The 18,240-nt window shown below is 36.6% G+C and overlaps 1 protein-coding gene and 1 long non-coding RNA gene across 4 annotated transcripts; both read left to right on the forward strand.

Annotated features, from left to right (window-relative positions):
• The first annotated feature begins 227 nt into the window (after positions 1 to 227).
• On the forward strand, positions 228 to 5,049 carry LOC111372168 (phospholipase D alpha 1-like). Of its 3 annotated transcripts, XM_022994368.1 has the most exons (5): positions 228 to 245; positions 465 to 531; positions 692 to 782; positions 2,092 to 3,970; positions 4,461 to 5,049. In XM_022994368.1, exons 3-5 carry the CDS (start codon positions 699 to 701, stop codon positions 4,892 to 4,894), a joined length of 2,397 nt encoding a protein of 798 aa, XP_022850136.1. In that variant the 5' UTR covers positions 228 to 245; positions 465 to 531; positions 692 to 698; the 3' UTR covers positions 4,895 to 5,049. The 3 variants fall into 3 exon arrangements, with proteins under 3 accessions (XP_022850136.1, XP_022850135.1, XP_022850137.1); XM_022994367.1 differs by lacking the exon at positions 228 to 245 and having other exon boundaries at positions 368 to 531; XM_022994369.1 differs by lacking the exons at positions 228 to 245; positions 465 to 531 and adding an exon at positions 1,713 to 1,799 and having other exon boundaries at positions 699 to 782.
• Positions 5,050 to 7,971: 2,922 nt separating this feature from the next.
• Positions 7,972 to 8,899, forward strand: LOC111371882. The gene is made up of 2 exons (XR_002698665.1): positions 7,972 to 8,391; positions 8,566 to 8,899. It is a non-coding gene; the product is annotated as an uncharacterized LOC111371882 (long non-coding RNA).
• Positions 8,900 to 18,240: the final 9,341 nt, after the last annotated feature.

Genomic DNA, 18,240 nt, shown 5'->3' on the forward strand with positions numbered 1-18,240 from the left:
CAATTTTTATTTATTTATTAATTTTTTTTTTTTTTGGGGTTTTAGACTTGATATTGGAGGGTTCTCGGTGATTGTTTTGTGCTTAATTTTTTTATGGGTCGTGCAACGTGATGGGGGGTTTGATGTTTTTTTTATTATGTTACAGATGAAAAATGACCCAAATATTGCTTCATGGAACTCTCCATGCCACGATCATTGAAGTAGATAAGCTGCACAATGAAGGAGGGGGACTTTTTTCTCGCAAGGTGGAAGTTTCATGAATATATATATATATATATATATATATATAGACACGCGCGCGCGTAGAAATGATCTCTTAAACACCAGTGCTTAAGTTAGGCACCGGTAACATGGGACACCATTTAACTGGTGAATCTGGCACCGGTGTTTAGAATATCATTTCCATGTATCAAATAGCGTGTATCTCTGTTTATAAAACTTACTTCTCCTTCAATCAGTTTCAGAAAAGATCGGGTCAAAATCAGTTCAACGAAGTTCCTTTCTCTCAGCTTCTTAGATTCCTTACTTTCTGTGAGCTTTTAATTTATGCATTCGTTAATACAAATGTTTTTCAATTGATTTTCATTTTTTTTTTAATTTTTCTTGGTTCTACGCAGTGATTGTTTTGTGCTCGATTTTTTATGGGTTGTGTAATGCGATGTGGGGTTTGATGTTTTTGATAATGTTACAGGTGAAAGATGGCCCTAATACTGCTTCATGGGACTCTCCATGTCACGATCTTTGAAGTAGATAGGCTGCTCAATGATAATTCTTTTCGTGAGGTAGAAGTTTCATGTCATAAATACTGCTCGACATGATGAAATTTACTATTTTTGTGTCATAATTTTTATTTTTATTTTTATTTTTTTGGTGGGTTGGTTCGATATTTGTGCTATTGATCGATATTTATTCCTGTGATTGAAGTTTAAGTGCCTTATGTTTGTGCAACTGGTGAGATCCAGTAGAAATGTTGAACTGCTAGCTATATTCAAATGATTTTAAAAATCAATTTGCAAGAATTTGTATTCTTAGATGAACTGGGAAAGTGGAGTTGGCTCTTTAATCGTAAGAACTTAATCAATTTGCTATGATTATAATTTGATTCCACCCCCACCGCACCCTCAACATTGAAACACCCCACAAATGAAAACAGAAAATTGAAAAACTTAAAATATAAGAAGCACAATGAATGGATCTATTACTACATATTTTATAGACAATTTCCCTATGAAAAGATAGAATTCTATTTTTCTTCTCTGAGAAAGAAGAATCAATACAAAGTTTCCACATTTCTCTTCCAACATTGTCCAACAAGAATCTCTAGTTTTTCCAGACAATAATTTTGAAAATTTTATGTACTGTAAGGTTTTTCCCTTTTTAATGTTCTTTTGAATGATATTATTTCTTTTGATTCACTATTCATTTTTCAAATATTGATCCAATTTCTACTATTAATTGTAACTTAATATTTAAATTAAGGTAAATTTTTATTTCATTTTTCCTCATGTTATCATGTATTTTGATAAAAGTCAGATGAACAACAGCTCCAGTCATTCTTTTAATTCAAATATTAGAGTTAGGTGATATATGGATGTGATAAGTTTCTTTTGATGCAATTTCTCTTCTACATTTTTCTTTAAATCATTCCAATATTAATTTCCTGACACTGTTTTCTCCGAATTGAATTTAACGATAAACTCGGACATTTGTAGGTTAGCATTATAACCGTGTAAATTAGTCTTTAAAGGAAGTGTTTGGAGGTCTTGAAGAAAAGTTTGAGCTTTGCATTTAATCACCAGGTCTCTTTTATTCTTTTTATTCTGTAGTATTTGTCTAACATTTTTGAGTTGGCGTACATTCATCTTCTATTTTAAATTTTCTATAAATGCATCGATTTGTTGGACCCAATTTATCCTGTCAGTCATCATATATAATTTTAGGATCATATAAGTTAAACAAATTTTTATATGTGATTATGTATTCTATGGTCAGAAAATTGTTCAAAGACTCATTTGCTATATTCCTGATTTGTGTATTGAAGTATTTTATTTGCCTCTGGTGATACTTTACATTGGTGGAATATTTTTGTAGATGAAGAAGAAAGGTAAAGGAACACCTAAAATTTATGCAACTATTGATTTAGAAAAGGCAAGGGTTGGGAGAACTAGAAGGATTGAAAATGAACCTAATAACCCCAGGTGGTATGAGTCTTTTCATATTTACTGTGCTCATATGGCTTCAAATGTGATATTTACCGTTAAAAAGGATAAATCTATTGGTGCAACTTTAATTGGAAGAGCTTATCTACCAGTTCAGGAGCTCTTGGAATGGGAAGAAGTGGATAGGTGGGTTGAGATATTGGATGAAGATAAGAATCCTATACGTGAAGGTTCTAAGATCCATGTAAAGCTACAGTTTTTTGATGTTTCTCGAGATCGTAACTGGGATTGTGGAATTAAAAGTTCCAAGTATCCTGGGGTTCCCTATACTTTCTTTGCTCAGAGACATGGATGTCGGGTTTCTTTGTACCAAGATGCTCATGTACCAGACAAATTTGTTCCGCATATCCCCCTTTCTGGAGGACAATACTACGAGCCTCGCAGATGCTGGGAAGATGTTTTTGATGCAATCACTAATGCTAAGCACTTAATTTACATCACAGGCTGGTCTGTCTATACCGAAATTACCTTAATAAGGGATTCTAGGAGGCAAAAGCCAGGAGGTGACGTTACTCTTGGTGAGATACTCAAGAAGAAAGCAAGTGAAGGTGTTAAGGTTCTTATGCTTGTTTGGAAAGACAGAACCTCTGTGCGTTTGCTGAAGAACATTGGCTTGATGGCTACCCATGATGAAGAGACCAAACGCTATTTTCGAGGTACCGAAGTGCATTGTGTCTTATGCCCTCGCAATCCAGATGATGGTGGAAGCTTTGTTCAAGACTTACAAATTTCTACCATGTTCACTCATCACCAGAAGATTGTAGTGGTGGACAGTGATTTGCCTAGATCTGGATCGCAGAAGAGGAGGATTGTGAGTTTTGTGGGGGGCATTGATCTATGCGATGGAAGATATGATACTCCATTCCATTCACTTTTCAGGACATTGGATACAGCACACCATGATGATTTTCATCAGCCTAATTTTACTGGTGCTGCCATCACAAAAGGTGGGCCGAGGGAGCCTTGGCATGACATTCATTCTCGATTGGAAGGACCAATTGCCTGGGATGTTCTGTTTAATTTTGAGCAGAGATGGAGGAAACAAGGTGGGAAGAATGTATTACTTAACTTGACAGAGCTTGATGATATTATTGTTCCACCATCTCCAGTGATGTATCCAGATGACCATGAAACATGGAATGTTCAGTTATTCAGATCTATTGATGGTGGGGCTGCCTTTGGATTCCCGGATACTCCCGAGGAGGCAGCAAGGGCAGGTCTTGTCAGTGGGAAGGACAATATAATTGACCGAAGCATTCAAGATGCATATATTCATGCGATACGTCATGGGAGGAATTTTATTTATATAGAAAATCAGTATTTTCTGGGAGGGTGTTTTGGCTGGGGTTGTAATGATATCAAGGTTGAGGACATTGGAGCTCTGCATCTTATTCCTAAGGAACTTTCCTTGAAGATTGTGAGTAAGATTGAGGCTGCAGAAAGATTCACTGTGTACATAGTGGTGCCAATGTGGCCCGAAGGGATTCCAGAGAGTGCATCAGTTCAGGCTATATTAGATTGGCAGAGGAGGACAATGGAGATGATGTATAAAGACATCGTTAGGGCTCTTCAAGCTAAGGGTATTGAGGAGGACCCTAGAAATTACCTGACATTCTTTTGCCTTGGAAATCGGGAGGTGAAGAAGAGTGGTGAATATGAACCTTCAAAACAACCAGAACTAGATTCAGATTATCTAAAAGCTCAGGAGGCTCGACGTTTTATGATCTACGTTCATTCCAAGATGATGATAGGTATGTACTGGATTTTGAGTGTAATGAGATTGACTTCTAAAACTAAGAATTATTTATGTTTAAATCTGTAAATTATTGAAAGATATGCCCTCTAAATTACAAAGCTATCTAATATGTAGAGCTATAGCAAAAGTTTTTCCATCGCTTAAGGCACAAATCATTGTTAAATGTTAGGCATTATTAGGCTTGCATATTTTCCGTGTCTTACGATAGCTACATGTAAGCACATCAATATTGACCTATATTTATAATGGGGGTTGCCACACAGGCCCCTGTTTGGACAGGGGCCTGTTCAAGTAGTATAACCCTTATAATGGCACCAGTAGATACTGGTTTCCTTTGTATAGCTGTTGATGCAGTGGTAGTAGCTTGTGTTTGCAATCCTAAAAGCTTGAAGTGTACTTAGACATGAGTGAATTCTAGAGATGAACTGCTATGAAATGAAGGACATACGTTGATATTCCCTTTATTTATTTATTTTTTTGGGTAGTTGATGATGAGTACATAATAATTGGATCTGCCAATATCAACCAAAGATCCATGGACGGTGCTAGGGATTCTGAGATAGCCATGGGAGCATATCAACCATATCATTTGGCAACCAGCCGACCGGCCAGGGGTCAGGTCCACGGTTTTCGTATGGCACTATGGTATGAACATCTCGGCATGCTCGATGAAACTTTCCTACACCCAGAAAGTGAGGAATGTATCAGTAAGGTAAACCAGAATGCCGACAAATATTGGGATCTCTATGCGAGCGAAAATCTTGAAAGGGACCTACCTGGTCACTTGCTCCGCTACCCCATTGGGATTTCTAGTGAAGGGGAGGTTACCGAGTTGCCAGGAATGGAGTTCTTCCCTGACACAAAAGCTCGCATTCTTGGTGCCAAATCCGACTACCTACCTCCCATTCTCACTACTTAAATAGGTACCCGAAAATGGTTTGTCCTCTTATTAAACTCGTGTTCTGTTTAGTGCTTATCGTCTGCAGAAAATAAGCAATCGTACTTGTTTCCTAAGCTGCAGATATCATGTTATAGTTCTGCAGAGCTCTTCATATGGATTTAACAGAGTTTTGATGGTGCGGTTTTTGAATTTCTACTCTCAACTGACCTGACGTTATTTGTGTGTTTGAATGATCTTTGCCTAACCTTACAGTCTCATGTTCTGTTTGTTGCTTTTACATGGCTCGTTGCATATTGAAGTGCGCAGTTATTATCTAATCTTTCCAATGAGCTTATATTAATTTATCTCTCTTACTGACACATCATGACTCTAAAGATCCAAATAGCTGTCATTATTTTGTTATGGATTAAGGTAGTATATATTTTCATGTGCACTAGAGTTATTACTTGTGAGAGTTGCTCGCCACGGATATTACAAACTACGTACCCTAATTGATAGAGTAGTTGACCTTATGATTGTGATAATCTTAACATTTGATTTTCAATCTATTACTAATATTTCTCGATCGAGATTCAACTGTTTGTTAGTGCTTCTCAACCTAACCTCTAATCTCGTACCATCACATAGATCTAAAGCGATTGATCATGCTCAATAAAAAATAAAAATAAAATATAAAATAAAATAATTATTGTATAGAGACGTCAAAAATTAATAACATCCATTTATTAACTTGGAGAAAATGGTTTAACTATTGTTGTGTAGTCCAAACATATTTAGGGCTAGTTTGGCACGGCTTTTACTTTGGCTTTTGCTTCTTATAGAAGAGTTTTTGGAGAAAGCTATTTTAATTTTTGTTTGAAAATTAATATTTAAAATCACTTCCATTCCGGAAGTGCTTTTGGAGGAAGCCAAAAAAATCAGCTTCTTTTAAAAGCTCTTCTAACCTCCAAAAGCACTTTAAACCAAAATAGCCAAACGGTCCAAAAGCGGCTTTTGGCTCTCAAAAGCTCCTTTTGGCTTTTCAAAAGCCATCCCAAACGGGCCCTTAGGCATGTATCCTAACAATCTAACATGTTAAAGATGGAGAACTAAGAGATAGAAAAGGTAAAAGAAATAACTTTTACCACAGAAAATATTGTGATACTTACAGGGATGTATTATAGATTTTATATATTGCAATTTATGTTGATTGAAAGGACGGCAAGAAGTCCCCCTCGAAACTTTACAAGGTAGTTTAGGAATTTGTGTCCTTGTAAAATATCGATTTAGGAATTCGTGTCCTTGTATGTGTGCAATTTTTTTTTGTAAGTTTTTTTCATTAGAGTTATTATTACGATTCTATTTAATTCACCGATAGTGGAAAATTGTATACTTTCTACGTAAGGCTTTCTACTTTGTGAGGACTTCTAACCCAAAACCAATGGAAGAAGATATGTAATTTCTCCTCTTCTCATAGCGTGCACAGTTTACTTAGATGCCGTTGCTCCAGCGGCCTGAAAATATATAATCTCATATTGAGATGAACCTCTATAAATCTTGTGTTATCTTTATTTCTTTTTGTGAACTGATTGCCCTTGATAAAATAAAATAAGATTTTCTAATTTTCAACTATTCATAATAAAAATAAAAATCGTAATTAAAAAAGCGTTAAAAATTCAAGTTTTGATTTTTATCTAAATTTGGGTAGTATGAATTTGGTTAGAGGCATTAGCCTCATGCAGTTTAGCCTTTAGACTTCTAATATAGCAAACTACATTTTTTTCTTGTGTGCAAATTTGACTTACTTTAATTAGTGAAGAATTTGTTTATAATTATAATTAAATTTAAGTTTGATACCCTCGTCCATATGTTTTAAGTCTAAATTTTGCCTATATGAAGCTTACACATTTTCAATTTTTTGTTTATTCTAAACAGAATTGATTATATTTTATATAAAAATTGAATTTGAAAGATGGCAATTTTTTAAATTTAAAAAAATATGTTGGGAGAATTTAACAAAAAGTCTTCTAGCGGAAGCTCAATATTTTTAATCTGCATTTTTCATTTAATTATATACAAAGATATAGAGAAGTTTAATGGATACAAAACTTTGAGGAACTAGAGGACTTAACATGAACAAATATGAGATGAGATTGAATCAATTCTGTCCCATCCATATATCACCAAATATCAAAATACAAAAATGAGGTAAAAAAATGTTAATTTCATGTTGCATTATCTGCTATAATTTCCTGCAATTTATAAATGAAATCAAGAAAAAAACCGGATTGTTTATTTTTCTAGTATTGCACACATATAGCAGCACATAAGAGTATTTGAATATCGACTAGTGGGTTCAAAATGGATCGGGTGGACCAAACTAGTTAAAAAAGTGAATTGAAATCATGTGAATAAAACATGATTTTGTCTCGCTCTATGACCCATGATGACATGTCAAACTAATCCAAGTTATTTAAAAATTCAAACATCAAAATAAATTTATAGGCGCCGTTACGACAATAATCTTTATTTTCTTCTAGCTTCTTTCGCACAATGTAAAACATGGTAAGTTTGACAACTGAGCTTGTAATATTAATGGGGTTTCCACTTCTTTTATCTAGCGCGGACGTGCTATACGTCCAGGGCCTATGTGATCCTGAACAAGTATCTTTATCCTATCTAGCAAATTCATTCAGACATACAACAAAGATGACTTGATGACTCTTCGTACAAAAATTCCGTGTATCATATTCACCCTGACGCACACAAAAATATGACCTTGTGGGCATCCAATAAAAACTCAAATATTGATCAATCAACCACCACAAGTCTCTTTCCTCTCTCCTTCGAAGAACCATCAACATCAAAAAAGTAAGTCCATTTCGTATCACCCAAAAAATTCATTTACACTTCTCCTCCTCCACCCTTTCCCTTTACGAAATTCCAGTCAAAAAAGTAGTACAGTTCATGATTCTTAACAATCCACTATATTCTCAAATATATTTATATGCAAAGGGCCACTAAAATTTGAACATTTTATCGCTTTGGCACTTCTCTAATTTGTTTTAGATTCGTCTTAGAACTTTTGCAAAATATTTCATTCAAATCACCGACTCAATTTAACAACTACTTTCTAACAGAATATTCAAAATATCTTGATGCATTAGCAAACGAAGATGTAGAATGTTCATTTAAAAAATAGACGCCAAACTGAGCTGATGGTCCATACGAAACATTTTATGAAGTTCAACAATGAGATGAAAAAAATTAAATTTCAGTAGCTAAAGTGACACTTAGTGCAAAGTTAAATGACCATGAGTAAAATTTTCGACCAACAATTACTGAACAATCCACCATTTTTTTGTTGCATTTTGCAAACCAAGCTCCCCAATTATGTCTTCCATATTCACAAGGTTTGGTTTTGGCCACAGCCATGGCTCTCTCTGCGTCTACCATAATTCTCTTTGATCATTTCCGGGAAAAGTATTAAGATTCAACTACCGATAAACGAGTTCTTCAGTCTTGTTTATCTTCAGGTACAAGAAAACTCCATTTCTTCTTTTCTTGTTTTCTTGAATTAATTACTATAATTTAGAAGATTAACTGTCTACATGTTGGCTAAGTATAAAAATATTAATCAAAGTTAGGCGATTAAGTTCAAAAGAATAATTTGGTCTGATTAAAGCTCCCATTGATCATTTTTGTTATAGGTAGCAAGAAAAAGGAGAAGACGAAGAAGAGGGTTCAATTTGCAGATGATGTAAAAGATTCAAGTGGGAATAGTGAATTGCACAGAGAAGAAGATGAAATTCCTGTAAATCACGCGACTTTGTACAGTGGGATTCTCAAGGATCGTGTGCAAAGAATGGAGTACTCGGAATGCTTTTAGCTGTAGAATTTGTATTAGAGGGAAATGGAGTTACCATAAGCACCTCTTGGCTCCCTTATGTATGGTAAATACATTGGATTGGATTTCTTCATTATGTTTGTTTGGCTGTGTGCAAAAATTACTTTTTAATGAGTTAAGACTTAATTAAAATTTAATTTATGTGATGATCTTCCCAATTTCTTATTTTAATATAATAAAGTATGCGATAATTTTTTTATAATAATAAAAACCGTAATGATATGATCGGATGTAGTAGAAAAATAATGACATGAAAAATAGACTACCGCTACTATGTCCGTATTTGGTATAGATTTTTTAAAACTTGTTTTTATTCAAATTCATTTTCAATCATACATTTTTTAGGTAAAATAATTTCCTTTCTTCACATGTTCCAAACAATCACTTTATACAAAATCTATTATGAAAAAAATTATATCAAAGAGACTGTTATGGTTGGATTGTTTCCAACCAAAACCAGCAAAATATACAACTCAATTTAACACAAAATAGTACAATTCAGATGAGGATTAATAATCCAAGCTGTAAAACTTGATTGATTGAACTGAATTACAATGAAATGACAAAATATAAACAGCAAAGAAAATTATAATGTAGGGAAATGTGAATAAAGAAAGGACGGACAAATTTAGAGAAGAAAATAAAGAATTCAGATTGAAAGAAGAAGAAGAAGAAGAAGAAGAAGAACAACAACAACAACAACAACAACGATGCAGATTCAGAGAAAATGAGATAAAGCAAATTTAGAAAAGTAAGAGAAGAGGGATTATAGTACCTTAACTATTAAGAAGAAGAAGGGAAGAGGAAGAGGGAAGAAGAATGGCAGCAGGCCACGATTCAATTAATCAATTCATCCTTTTCCCAAAGCTTTTCAATACAACCTTATATAGAACAAAAAAATAAAAATAAAAACCATCAAGTTAAAGGGCTATGGGCTATCCCACTAATAATACAAGCCCAATTAGACAAAATAAAAGTAAATAAAGTGGGCCATGACATCCCTTCCTCTTAAATTAACCCTGTTCTCAAGGTTCAAAATCAGGATGCCTTTTAAGCTTTCTATTTTTAGAAATAGATTTTCAGAATGACAAACAAAACGTATTGTTAGTAATCTAAAAACAAACTCTCAAAACATAAAGCTAAAAATGAACTCAAAGTTCAAAACTGAAAATTGAAACACAAGGCCGTTAAGTTCTTGGTGTTTGGTGGAGTTTGCAAATCATGTTTGTTGGGTTCACTTCAATCATTTACACTTATCTGATACTATTTTGAGAAAAGTAGAAAAACTTGATTCTACTAAAGAATTTTGGAAAAAGTCGGATGACTTATATTTGCTTAAGTCTACTCCTGACAAATTGTACTTGCTTGAAAGATTTTTTTAGTTTTAAAATAGATCATTCAAAGGATCTTGACGACAATCTGAATGTCTTTAACAAGTTAGTTCAAGATATCATTAATTGTGATGAAAATGTACCTGAAACATATAAGGCTATTATCTTGCTTAATTTCATGCCTTGTTCATATAAAGAGGTTAAAAATGTATTAAGTATGGTAGGGACATCTCAATGCCCGAGATTGTCATAGACTCACTTAGGAGTAAAAAGATGGAGATTAAGCTGAAAAAGAGGATAAGATGAGTGGTAAGTTACATATGATGATGAGTATGATGAAGTTTAAGCAAATAAATTTAGGCAGAACTCAAGACGGTTGTGATTCAAGTGATGAGGGTAGTAAGAAGAAGGGCAAGAGATGAGACAAGTATAGTGGTAGAAGGTGTATAGTTACGGTAAGTCTGAGCACTTTATTAGGGATTGTCTTAAGAAGAAAGATAAGTGGAAGAGTAAGATGAGAGGTGAGGCAAATTTGGTTTTAGGGTCGAGTGATGACCTTAGTGAGGTTAATTGAGAGTAAACCTAGTTACTGCATGTACATTTATGTGTGATCCTTTCTGCATGTGTGTGATCGTCTAATTTGTTGTATGATTATATGCTACATTTCAATGTATTTGATATGTGCATTTGCATGAATTTGAGACAATACGATTACTTGGTATAATTGTTTACATGCATAGTGGGTTAGAATGCATTTACAGTGTGGTGTATGTCCTTTTGTGGGTGGAGTTTAGATGCCTAGGGGTACGTTGTGGTTTGTACCGGGGATGTGTTGTGTGACATTTAGATACAGAGTGGAGAGGTGATTAAATGTCTAGAATCCTTTATCATTAAAGAGACACTGATCAGGTGGAGTATGAGAGATATACTTTTATCACTTCTGTTAGGTAGAGACCCATTATTCACTTAAGTTGGGAGAAGTGGTGTGGTGATAGATGATTATCCTATAGACTTAGGATCTATTGTGACCTGTTAGTTAGACATGAGTTATGTGATCAGTCTAGTAAGTATGGTGGGCTATGAGATGAGATATGTATTCTCGAGGTGTGAGCAACACAGAATGGGATAGGATAAGTGTGGTGAGATCTTTTCGTGGGTCATTTATACATTTGTTGCATATGTGGTTGTCCGTGTGTTTGATTAATTTAATGTTAATCTGTGGTTCTATCTAAACGTGTTTCTGAAAAGATCTATGTGAGATATCCTATAATATATCATCATCTCATTTTTATTTACTCTGTTCACTGTGAATATTTGTTCCTGCTTCGGTGTTCTTGACCTTAGTCCTTGGTGAGTACATGGAACAGGTATGGTATGTGTTTTAGGTTGGAAACACGAGGTAATGTTTATGATCCAATTTTATTGGCTACTTTGATTATGCAAGTGCTAACTGTGTGTTTTGATTGCTTACAGATGGACATCAAGGTAGAGATTTGTTGGGTTTTTGATACCCAATAAATCCTAGGCTATGATGTTAACGTGGGTTAATTATTTTATAGGCATAGGCCGATGAATGAAATAAGTCCAACAATCAAGTCCATGAGCTCCACCCGATCCAATTGTATTCCCTCTTGAATGGCTTGAATCTTGGCCCGTTTAAGTCCCTTAGAGGTCTAAATTAAAGCCTAACCCTATACTATATATAAGATAATAACCCTAGCCACTTTCTAGTATGATTTGTGTGTGTGTGTGTGGGGGGGGGGGGTTGTGTGAGAAAAAGGAGAATCCTGGCTGCCTCTTGAAGTTGTGAAAAAGCCCCTAGAAGTGTCCAAAACGCTTGTTTATTTTGTGTAATTGGTGGTTCCTTCATAGTCTACTTTTGTGGTATTTTCTCCTAGTCTTTGTGGCAAAAAATCATCACCGTTTCTTGTCCTACGTGAGTAAAATTAAATAGCAACCAAGGTGAATTATATTGGTTGTGGATTGGAGCCTGTTGGTTTTGATGTTGATAGAGAAAGGTACGTTGGATTGAGCCCCAAAAACACCGAATTGAAGATCATTGGAGAGAGCTTCCGCAACAATGTTTCTACATCCTGTGTACAAGCATGTGTTACTATTCAACTTGACAAATACGTGAGTCATGATTTACACTCTAGTTTTAATTATTAGATATGATGTAAAGGACTAGACCTTTCTCATAACAATGTCAATAAAATTCGTTTTCTTGAATTCTTTTAAGAGAATTGTAGGGTACCTTTATTACTATCTTCAAAACTTTCAATTTTACAAAACATTCAAAACTTATTTAACCTGATATTTGTGAAAATATATATTTGAAAACAAGGTTCAGTTTATAACATAAAACTCAAAATACGTTTTTGACAGTTTAAGTATTTTTAGTAAAAACTCCGAACACACTTAAAATATGAAATATAAAGGTGTAAATAATTTAAAACTCAAAATTGAAACACAAAATAAATGGACCTATTTCGCGCGGGTTCATCGCTAACAATTAAAAAGGGATCAGACGATTGTGTAAGGGACAAACCTCTTGAGACTGCAAAGTCCCAAAAAGGGGTGTTCTTTATTGGCGATGACTTTACAATCGAAAAGTAAAAACAGAATGCCTCTAAGGGGTACAAGCACACGAGTTATTGAAAGAAGTGTTTAAATCTAAACTAAGAAATTTAAAATTATATGTTCTCTATTCGAGAGTTTTTGATTCGGGGTCTTTTGCTCTATGTCTTTTCTTCCTTTTATACTCCCTGGATGATCTCTTTGTGATCAACCGCCTAAAAACTGTTTGATCGTTCTATAACTGCCCACTTTTCTCGTAATGGCCAACTTGTCATGGAACTGCCTTTTCTAACTGCTGCCATTACTCTTTGTCGTTCAACCGTATTCAATTGAATTCCTTGAATCGTGAAACGTGATAAGGCTGCTTTAATAACTGCTTTGATAACTGCGCTTCTTGATAACCACAACACTTCATGTTTGCTAAGGCCTTGGGCGACTCGAAGGTTTGGGCGAGAATAGAGTAGCAGCTCTGGGCGACTGCATGGCACTCTATTCGCTCAGATCTTGAGTGACTTGCAAGCTTGGGCGATGGTGTTATCGCGTTCATGGGCCTCCCTATTTGGGCTTTCATCCTGAATTGTCTGATTGGGCTTCGTTCTTTGGGCTATACGATTTGGGAATCCTCCAATTGGGCTTCATTCCTTGAGCCGTTCGATTTGGGCTGAATTTTTATGTGTCAACAATTACCCCCCAATATGGCAGAATTAATACCAATTATTAAATTTTGCCATATTCACTTTGTGTTTCCAACAACATTCGAAATTTCCAAAAATTTCAATCATTATTTTCTTTCATAGCTTGGAAAGGTGCGGTGTTTTGCAAACCCTTATAACCCCCAAATACGCCATTTCACTGCACCATTAAATCACGCCTCACTTTTTTCGCGCTTCTCTCTCACAATTTTACTGTTCATCTCTTTGCTTCCCTGCTACGTAACTCTGAAAAACTCTGTTTCGTCCCTAATGGCTACTTCACAATCTCAATCTGGCGACTCCTTTAGTTTTGAAGACTTTCAGAAACTCTTTAATCGTCCATACATAACTCCAAACTTTCTCGCACCTGCCAATGTCGAACTCAATGACTTCTACCTAGGTCCTTTCTTCAACAATGCAGAAGCAGTCGAACAAGCGGCGGTGGGCCAGCTGTTTCCTTGTACTCAAGGCCCTCCATTTCTAAACTCTCTGCCGCTGGGGCCACTTCGCGAAAGTGGTATTCGCACTTGGCTTAAATCTGATGTAATTTTTCGTAGGTGGCATGCTCGCCTTGTGAACCATGGTCGTACTAAGGTACTTTTTGATAATGCTAGGATTTCTGATTTGTTAGAAATTTCTCTTCAACCCCCTACTTTTGATTCAGCACTTTTTTTCGATCGCTTTAAGTTTTTGGTCTTCGGAGTATAATACCTTTGTTTTCCCTCTTGGCCCCATGTCTATTACTTTAAGGGATGTTGGGGCCCTAGTGAATTTGCCACCTTTGGGTGATACCATTTTTTCTGGTATCTTGGTTTCTGGTGGCGCCCCAAAGTTTGGTAAAAACCTCACCGAGTTTTATTCAAACCTGCAAACCCTTCATAACCATTCGAGCGCTAAGCCTTCCCATACTGAGTGAGTGGCCTTTCTTCTGGTTTGGCTTTGTAAATATGTTTTGTGCGTACCAAGCATAAAGCCCTCCCTAAGCTATTTACCCATAGCGCACGAATTGGCGCATGGTAGGCCTTTGAATTTATGTTCTTTCTTTTTGGCTGCCCTCTATAGAGGCATGACTTCTCTTCAATCTCAATTGAAGAATGGTGCATCTCCCACTGACAGTGGACCTCTTTGGTTCACTCAAATGTGGTTGAGATCCTATTTTCCATTGCTTGGTGCTCCATCATTTTCTCGTCCTTCTGCTAGCTGCTATGGGTTAGCCATTGAGCCCCTGGCTCCTGTAAATATGTCTAGAAGGGACATTTTTTCATTCTTTTATTCTTTGAATTCAATCCCTTCCTTCTTTCCTTTTCCTCCCTTTTTGACTCCAAACTATGTGCATCCTCCCTCCACTATAGACAGCGCGATCACCTCTCTGCTCATTTGGATCCAGTTTTTAACCGGGAGGAAGTTATTTCATGATATTTTGACTGGGACCAATGCCAAGGCTGGGGTAGAAATATATGCTCCCCAATTTTTTGCTCGCCAACTTGGTTTCGGCCAAACCTGGCCTGTTCCTCCTTGCTATTCAAGGAACTTGATAGACCGCTTCCATATCATTAATAAGGCGGAGGCAGATACTATCAATGCTCGCAATCTTCTTTTGACGAGTCATTTTTCATTAGCCCCCTTCAATTCTAGCTGTGTCATCCATCCCCTTTTTGAACAACTCTGACCGTCAGTGAAGCACAGATTGTTTTCGACTGATGCCAATTGTGCCTTTCATTCACTGAACCAGCCAAGCATTTCTTCCCCTCCTCCTGTTTTAGTCACCCCTTTGTCCATCCGGAGTTCTTCTCCTCGTCGTCGCGCTAAACAGTCTGCTCGTCCATCTTCTTCTCTCCCTGCCAAGCCTACTGCAGCCAAAAGTGCCCCGAGCCGCAAACGGCCAGCCTCAGCATCTCCTATTCTGGAGGATGATGTCGATGATGATAATGATACCCCACTTATCATCAGGAGGAAGGTAATTAAATTGGTTTACTCACAAGCATACTTTTCCATACTTGAAACTTTTCTGTGTGCTGATAGTTTATTTGGATTTCTCAGAAAAGCTCAGCCTCTCCTTTGAAGGCCTTGGTGTCGACAACTCCTGCTCCATCATCTTCTGCTGAGGCTGCTTCATCCAAACCAACTGATGAAGGGACTACACTTAAAGAGACATTTTCAATCCCAGAATCCTCATCACAACCAATGGATGAGCCACCTTCTTCCCAGGGCGTCAACCCCCCAAACATCGAAGCAGAAGGTAATTCAGTTTTTTAATGCTTTACCTTTGCTTGTGCTATTGGTTTCTGATTTGTTACTTCTGAGTTCTGCAGATGCTCCTATGAGTCTGCTCGTTGTGGCAATATCTTCTTGCTTAGACAAGGGGAAGTCCTCACGAATGGTGGAGCCACAGGTGGCAAACTTGGCTGGGGATATGCCATCTTCCAAGATTATAGATGAGGTAATCTTTGCTTCACTTTTATTTCCATCTTGTTCGTTGTAGTGAAAATCTTCAATATTGACAATTTTCTTTGCAGGATGCCGATAAGATTGTGCGTTCCATCCAAGACTTGTCGCTTCCTAGGGGCAAGTCAAGACATCTCGCCCTGCTCCAGCTGGTCGTTCTGCTACTTCTTCAGAGGAAGATATGAAGTTCCTCTAGCAGTCGATATTTGGGTACGTGTCCTTCATAGATATGGACATTGGTAAGGCTAGTGCTGCCAGACATAAGGATAAGCTTGAGTATTTGAATGCAAAGTTGGAGCAAGCACTGACACTTCTATCGCTCAATCTTTCTACTAATTTTAAAGCGACGTTGAAAGTTATCCATTCTGAGGTCCTCTCCTTGCTGGTCAAGAATGTTGAACTGAAGGCCAAAAGTACTCAATATCTTCGCGTCGTATCTGAAAAAGAGTCTTTGCTCCTGGAGATCAACAAAGCTAAGGATGAGTTGAAAGAAATCTCTTCCGAAGTCATGATTGAAGATTTTTTGATGGCTAGTTTGGCTGCTCAGATGAAGGAACTTCAAGCCAAAATGGACGACTGCACGACGAGAATGGCTGCTAAAAAGCGTAACACCTCCCAAGGAATTGAGCGAACTAAGTCTTTGGTCGAGCAGTACAAGAAGTTGGAAGTTGATGATGATGTCGTGGCCGAATTGAACATCACTTCCTCTCGGCAGAACGAGGACTGGGAAAAACTTAGGGAAAGAATTCGTTCGGTATGGGGCGGATTGTAATTAAGACATATAACGCCTTAACTTTTTCTTTTTGTAATTTCGCATTTGACTTTCCCTTTGTAACCTTGTACATCATTAATGAACATCTATGTTAACTTCTTGTGCATTTATTTGACGTTTGTCTTTTAATCACCAATCTTTCAAGCATTTAACTGCTTTGTGCTAAAAATCTTGCACATTTTCTCTTGATATTTCCATCTCTTTTTCCAAGATTTTGGGCTACTTAATTCCATTTACTAGGCAGAATGTGGCCGCTCATATTCTGTCTCTTCATCTCCACCCCCTTATAAATGCACGTATGCTTCACACTTTCCATCTTCCATCTTCATTTTCATTTTCATTCTCTTCTTCAAAACCAATTTGCTGCCATTATTTGGCATTTTGACAATCAATCCACAACCTTCGTCTTTTATAAAAATGGATTGTTTGGTCCGCCCATTTTACTACTTGTCTTGATGTCACCTTTGGTATAGGAGATATAGGAAATATTTTTTGGCCAGCAGCGAAGTTTTTCCCATCAAAGTTCTTCCCATCGTCTCTTTGTTCTTTATAAGGGGTTTGATGATAGAAGGTAATTTTTGGGATGCTTGCGGGTCACCTTGCTTGCTGAGAGTGCTTCTCAGCCTCTTTGCCCGCCATTGCAGCGATGCATTTAGGAAGGCGGTGCGAGGCCAGTCCACCCTCTTACTTGGCGATCGACCGTGAGATTAGCTTACTTTTAATTATAGCTTGTAGAGCATCTATTATTTGTATCTTGCAACTTTGTAATGAACGTTTGATAATAAAGGAATTTATTTGAACGTACTTCGCTCTGACCTTTTTATCCTTAATCGTTCAACATGTTTTGATTACACTTTTATCTGTTCACTTTTCCATAAAGAAGGAACATATTTTTTCAAATATTTGCCATTGATGAATCTCACGTGCTTGGTGCCATCTAAATCTTCCAAATGATATGCTCCATTGGGCAACACACTATTTACTTTGTATGGTCCTTCCCAATTGGGCGACCACTTCCCGTACTTTGGATCCTTGCTATCCAAAGGGAGTATCGTCTTCCAAACTAATTCGCCCAGGCTGAACGACTTGGCTATGACTTTTTTATTATAAAACTTAGCCATTCTTTGTTTTTGAACTTGCAATCTATCTAAGACGTCCAACTTTAATTCGTCCAACCCCAATAAATTTTGAACTAGTGATTTGGTATACTCATCATCATTTAACTTATATTGCAAGCACACTCTAATCGATCGCACGTTGATTTCCATAGGCAAAACGGCCTCCTGTCCATAAGTAAGTTGGAAAGGAGTAATTTTGGTACTTGACCGAGGTGATGTTCTATAAGCCCATAAGGCCTTATTCAGACATTCGTACCAATTTCTGGTATTTTCATCTATAATCTTTCTGATGATATTTTTTAGAATCTTATTAGAAGATTCTGCTTGTCCGTTGGATTGAGCGTAATATGGTGTGGACTTTACTAATTTAACCCCAAACTCGCTCAAAAATTTGTTCACTTGATCCCCATTCAAAGATGTTCCGTGATCTACCATCAACGTTTGTGGAATTCCAAACCTATAAATGATGTGATCACGGATAAACTCTATGACATTCTTTTGGGTGATCTCTTTCAAAGGTACCGCCTCTACCCACTTGGTGAA

This window comes from Olea europaea, chromosome 23 (assembly GCF_002742605.1).
Source record: "Olea europaea var. sylvestris chromosome 23, O_europaea_v1, whole genome shotgun sequence".
Lineage (NCBI taxonomy): Eukaryota > Viridiplantae > Streptophyta > Magnoliopsida > Lamiales > Oleaceae > Olea > Olea europaea.

What these genes read in the sequence shown, in the direction of transcription:
- LOC111372168 (XM_022994368.1), top strand. Translation starts at nt 699, where the DNA reads ATGGCCCTAATACTGCTTCATGGGACTCTCCATGTCACGATCTTTGAA. An exon ending in ATGATAATTCTTTTCGTGAG is followed by an intron (nt 783 to 2,091) that starts GTAGAAGTTTCA and finishes ATATTTTTGTAG; the next exon opens with ATGAAGAAGAAAGGTAAAGG. An exon ending in TCATTCCAAGATGATGATAG is followed by an intron (nt 3,971 to 4,460) that starts GTATGTACTGGA and finishes TTTTTTGGGTAG; the next exon opens with TTGATGATGAGTACATAATA.